This window comes from Notolepis coatsorum (assembly GCF_963971535.1).
Source record: "Notolepis coatsorum genome assembly, chromosome: 16".
In the NCBI taxonomy this organism is placed as follows: Eukaryota; Metazoa; Chordata; class Actinopteri; order Aulopiformes; family Paralepididae; genus Notolepis; species Notolepis coatsorum.
In genome coordinates, this window is record NC_140180.1 from 17566031 (window position 1) to 17572239 (window position 6209).

At 39.6% G+C, this 6209-nt stretch overlaps 1 protein-coding gene across 1 annotated transcript; it reads left to right on the forward strand.

Annotated features, from left to right (window-relative positions):
* The first annotated feature begins 795 nt into the window (after positions 1-795).
* LOC311242771 (cytochrome b-c1 complex subunit 8-like) lies at positions 796-5979 on the forward strand. The gene is made up of 3 exons (XM_084331802.1): positions 796-934; positions 2128-2299; positions 5796-5979. Exons 2-3 carry the CDS (start codon positions 2146-2148, stop codon positions 5888-5890), a joined length of 249 nt encoding a protein of 82 aa, XP_084187928.1. The 5' UTR covers positions 796-934; positions 2128-2145; the 3' UTR covers positions 5891-5979.
* Positions 5980-6209: the final 230 nt, after the last annotated feature.

The window sequence follows — 6209 nt, forward strand, 5'->3', positions numbered from 1 at the left end:
TTGAGAGGTGGGACCTATAGCTGAGATAGATCTATCTATATATGCAGGCATGCAGTCGTGCACACATGCGGTTACACGGCGTGTTAGTAGGTCACTGAGGCAGAAGCCGTGCGATAAGTACCCGGCTGTTGTAGAAAGCAATGAAGGAGATGCAGACCAGAGAAAGACTTTCGTCTTGTTTACATCAGGGTCCCCCATTTTCAATTCATCATAATAACATGACATACATGAGTCATGACATACATGTATGCGCGCGTGCACGTGGCGTGTGGGCAGTTCCCATATTACGACTGCACCACTGTATATATGAACATTGTTACTCAGCTGATAGAGTTGTACCCTTCCTGCTGTCTTGTTGTACAACATTTGTAAGTCGCTTTGGATAAAAGTGTCAGCTAATTTACTAAATGTCGCCAATAAATGTCTATATTGGACATGATAATGGAGGGAGATAGTGGAAACATAATTACAGAATACAAGGGAGAATATGACCAATTAGACCTGGACCTGCAGTGCACACTGGACTGGCATGGGAACTGGCTCGCATTGGAAAACATGAGGATGGACTATGTGAAAGCAGTATGAGGCCAGGGCAAAAACACTGTGTAGTACTTGAGCCCAAACAGTGAGAGGCAGCAAATCGTTAAAGGGTGTCCAGTCTGCCGGAAAGAGAAGAAGAAGATATATATATCTATGGTCCTGCTTGTCATCGGCATAGATATATAGAACTATATATCTATGGTCATTGGAGTATTGTTCCATCTTTATCCTGACTCTTCTTCTCCACGGGGTGGCAGTAGAGTTTTATAGATAGCTGAAAAACACGAGCCGCTCAACAGAACGGAACAAACGAAAACCAGCTTCCGCTGAACGTTGACCAATCCGGACACGAGACGAGCGCAATCAGGAAGCTCTCTGGAGACGCAGCAGCACTGTGAGTAGCTAAAGCTCAATGTCACAACATTTAACAATACCATGTTTGCTTTAAATCACCGATATAAACTAGTTTTTTTTGGCGTATATTTGTTGCCAGCGTGTTAATTTGTATAGTAGTTCGGCTTATTTTGGTTAAAGAACCATTGCTGGTGTGAAAGTCAAACACTCAAGTTCCAAGGACCCCGTTTGCTAAGTAGCCATTATTAGCAATTTAGGGTCATGTTGACTAAACGACACCAGCACGGCTCACGTCTTCCAAACATAACTGTTACCTGATCTAGCTTTATCTTTTCATGTCGCTGTAAATTAACATCACGTTAAGTGAGTCAGCAGCTTTTTACATGCCTTAATTGTATGAGGCAGCAGTGGCCTTCCCTGGACTGTCTGTTTGTAGTTCTTTATTCCAACATGGCCCCCTGTAAAAATTGGAAACCTCTTTCAAAAGAAAATGTCTAATTTCTGTGCTGTGGTTGGAGTAGACGAGACACTACATAACCACGTTATTACTGTTACATGTTCCACTGTTAATATCCACCAATAAGACATGTATTTCTCATATCAACGCATAGTAGCAACCGTTGTTCCATTGCCATGTACAAAACAATGGTTGATATACGTTCCAGGCAACCATGTTGGAAGAATGGCCTCTTATTTGGTGCAGTCGGAACAACCATTCAACCTCATTGAGTATAAGCACAGTAACCAACTGAAAAGCAGGGCAAATTTCTCGTGTCATTGTAAATATGTCAACAGTAGGCTTGTCAAATATCTATATTTAACGGAAACGCTGAACTAAGAACCCCTTTCTTTTATTGATTGAAACCTTTATTAACAGATTACAGAATGGGTACAATACAGTACGGCTCAATACAAAACAAACTGCTAAGAGGATGCAGACCAGAAAGACTGTTGTCTTATTTACATCGGGGTCCCCCATTTTCAATTCATCATGACATTTATGACAACCGGATATACAGAACTGTGTAGTAAAAAGGGATCATAAAAAATATATACATTAGAAAGGGAAGAAACTGTACATTGGTGGGGGGGGGCGTTTGGACATTTACAGGGGCCAGTTTCTAATTGCAGCCACCCGTAGGTTGAAGGAGGGTAGGGATTCACATTCCTTCACGGTTTTGGGTAGGGCGTTCCACATTATTGACCATCACATACATTCTTTCCTCATTTTAGATCATCTCTCTTGAGACCATGGGTCGCCACTTCGGAGATTTGGCCAAAATCAGGCACGTCGTCACTTATAGTCTGTCCCCCTTTGAGCAGAAGGCCTTCGCCAACTATTTCTCCAAGGGAATCCCCAACACATGGAGACGGTTTACAGCCTCCGTGTTCAAAGTCGCTCCCCGTGAGTATTTTATATTTGCAGCTGACACCGAAATGTGTGTTCGAATGTGGCTCTTAATGAAACGAGGAGGCAGAAGTTAATTACTAGGCTAATCCAAGAAATTGTCATATGCTCACAATAAGGACATCATCATTTGATAAAATGCTTAATGAATGCCCCACACCATTTATATCCAAAGTTCTAGGAAAAGGGTAAATAATAAAGTAAATTCTCTTGAGGCATATTTCCTGATTTGCAGTCCCAAGTGAAACAATGTTGTACCTCCATTCTTTTTTTCCAACACTAGCTAAATAGTTTGTTCTCCATCTAGTATGTTCTTCAACACAGTTTCAGCCTAAAGGGCCTTGTTGTTTTTTTACGGTGTTGAGCATTTTGTATTCAATGCTCTTCCAAGAGCAGAGTCCTCCACACACTCCACTTACAGTCAATTTCATTAGGTGTTACGTTTTGGTCACTTGACCTGATGAAGGTCGAATGACCCAAACTTATTAAATCAAAGATTTAGTTGGGCAACCTTTTCTGGGTTAAAATTGCAATTGTAATTGTTACTAGGGCTTGGTATCGAAATTCTATACCTTTAATGTATTGATCAAATTGATTCAATATAAGAGTATCGAAAAATGCTGTCGTATCGAAATTTGACATGACACATAGAATGACATTCTATACCAAATCTTGATACCCAAGTAGTTAATCTCATCAGTGTCAGTGAGCCAATAAGCATATTTGTTCCAAGATATACCGTTACTTCTGTTCAACCACAATCCAAATGTCATCATCTAAAATGTAACAACGCCTCCAATTGGCTCACACGGCACATGTGATGCACATACTCTGCAAAGTAAGATATACAGGGACGGGGACAGGGTTGTTTTGGTACTGGTATAAAATCCCAGCTATCAGTATTTGCACCGGTATTAAACATTTTCAAACTATACCCAGCCCTACATGCAACCTTGTGATCTGCAGTCATGTGGTGTGCTTTATAATGACGGTGAGTATATTTTGACATGTTGCACTGCTGTTGGTTATCTATATATTATTTGTTAATGACATATAATAATAAGTAGGGATGCACGATAATTATCGGGCCGTTATCAGCTATTATGACGTCATCCCGATAAACCCGATAACGTTATTAATAGCTCCGATAATATAATATATTTTTTGGTAAAAAAAAAAAATGCGGTGTGGGTGAATTGGGATGAACTTAAGGGTGTTTGTTTTTACTGTAGGCTCCTCCCGTTTTGCCAGTACTGTGGTACGACTGTTAGCGTGTGGTTTAGGAAGAGGGTGTTTTACACAAATCCAGCACTCCCTTTCTTGGCTGTGACGTAGCCACGTAAGTTTCTGAAGCAACGCGGATGTAAACAAAGATGGCGTCGGTAGTGTGGGAATAGTTTCAGAGGAAAAAAGTTTGCTTGCTATTTGTAACAAATGCAATGCAGAAGTTCCACGAGGAGGGAAAAGGGCAACAACTTATAATACATCCAACCTAGTAACAAGTCACCTGCAACATCACCACCGCTACGATGGTGTGTTATTGTGTTAAAAGCCTACGATGACGCGCGAGCAGCTAAAGCTGCTGCAAATCTAGCCCCTTTCATGACTGTGATGCAACCCTTGGTTGAATACGCAGTCACTTATTGCTCCGTAGTAGCCAGGTTAATTTGCACCACCAAGCACTGCTTAAAAGCTAGCGGCTTGAGCCCTTGGGTCATTTCTGTCAAACTTCTTTAATTTAGCAAAGCGCTGCGGGTTCCTTTGTAGCTGGCTTTGGATTCACAGCAGCTTTAGCTGCTCGCGCGTCGTCGTAGGCTTTTAACACACCATCGTAGCGGTGGTGATGTTGCAGGTGACTTGTTAGGTTGGATGTATTATAAGTTATTGACGGATTGTGAATTTTCTGATTCAAATTATATTTATTTGGACAAATAAATATGGTCACTTTATCAGTCAAAACTGTTGTCATGGCTTTGTTTTGTTCATAGTAGTAACGCTCATGTCATGATAAATCTGGTTAGGTCAAAACTACAGGAATATACATTTAAAAAAAATTGTATAATACAATAAATATCTGTTATCGGTATCGGGCTTGAGGAGCATAAAGTTATCGGTATCTGAGTCAAAAAATCAATATCGTGCACCCCTAATAATAAGTAATAACGTTCTGCCCCTCCCTGACTGGAGTACTAGTAACTTCTTAGTGAACTATGTAGTCTTAGTCTATATGTTTCACCCATAGTTGAGGGAACAGAACCTGTGAACTAAAACAACACATTAAGGGGCACTTTGCCAAAAAACAATGGTGATTTATTCTGCACATAATCTCTCATGCATCCAAAAAGACAAATAGTGATGTCATCGGGGACATTGAATCCTTGTGTTGTGTTAATTACAGCTCCATGAAATCATGTAGATGAAAAATAGCAATACCTTATAGAGACTGTTACCTTATATCATTGAGCGGTAATTAAAACAACACAAGGATTCAATGTCGCCGATGACATCACTGGTGGCCATATTCAAACTCATTTACTCAATAACTGTGAAACTATGAAACTAAATGAATGTGAGCAAAACTGTTTTAGTAGAGTTTTTGGCTATGTGTGATTATGTGCAAAATAAATAAATATTGCTTATTTGATTACGTGCCCCTTTAATTGTGAAGACAGCTTGTCAACTCTATCAAGAGCCAAAATGTCATGTTCCAATCCTGTGACTCCCAATTGCCCCATCAGGAAGCAACAGTTGGAGCATCAAGAAAAAGGGGCAGAGCTTGAGATTCTTGGTAACATCTGGCTCTTGCCGTGTCCCAATACCAGTTAGAATGAAGAAATTGACTGCATATGCCAAAAACAACGCCTTGTCCAACAAAAGCAAACCATGCGGTCCAGACCCATGGGACCACCATTCAAATGTCACAGTACTGTTAAGCTTGATGTGGCACAACAACGGTCATAAATGCACAACACCTAGGGACGGATGCGTGACCCAAAACATGAGTCTCATTGGCCATGGCTCTTTTTATGTGAACATATAATAACACATTTTCATTTAGTGCACAGTTATACATGGTGTACCTTTTTTTAAAAGTGTGGAAAATGTAGGTGGAAACAAGTAAATATTGTAAAGATTTAACAAAAAGGTTCACTGTGTACCTTCACTGTCCGCCTCCACCTTGTTTCATTCCTATTTTTCACAATAAACATGATTTATTCCATTCATGTCTTCATTCATAATTATTTTTATAACAACATTTGTATAACAAAACGAGTGGCACTTTTATTAATACATGTGATCTAGCAGTTAAATGGCAAATATGAACTATATATGCTGTCTAGATTGCTTGTAATTGAGATTAAGTTAATATCTGTATATATAAGTATTTTCACATGAATATAATGTTGTGGAGACGGTGTGGATATTGGGAGAGGTAACAGAAACGCAAACACCACAAGGATTAAATAGTATTTTGTTTTTTCCCCATCCACAGCAATGATCCTCATGTACTTGACGTACACATGGGGCAACAACGTCCACGCACAAGGCAAGAGGAAGAATCCTGCTGACTATGAGAATGACGAGTGAACCCATGCCACACTTCTGATCTCTGCCCACTTCTGTTTATTCCTATTCTGTATGTTTCACCAATAAAGATACTAAATATTTATGTGAAATGGGTTTTTGATTTAAATCTCTTTAATTGAACAAAAGTAGGGATGTCCGATATTATCGGCCGACCGATATTATCGGCCGATATCAGCAGTAAAATGTGATATCGGAAAATATCGGTATCTGTTTAAAAAAAGAAAAAAAACAATAACAATATTTGTTATATATACAGTGAAATGATTAGTTACCTGAAATTATTCCGTTTTTTGGGGTGGGAAACCCTGCATATATCGGT

Excerpts from the sequence above, each read along its gene's own strand:
- LOC311242771 (XM_084331802.1), top strand. The coding sequence starts at position 2,146 with ATGGGTCGCCACTTCGGAGATTTGGCCAAAATCAGGCACGTCGTCACT. Across the intron at positions 2,300-5,795 it reads CGTGTTCAAAGTCGCTCCCC|CAATGATCCTCATGTACTTG; the intron begins GTGAGTATTTTA and ends CCCCATCCACAG.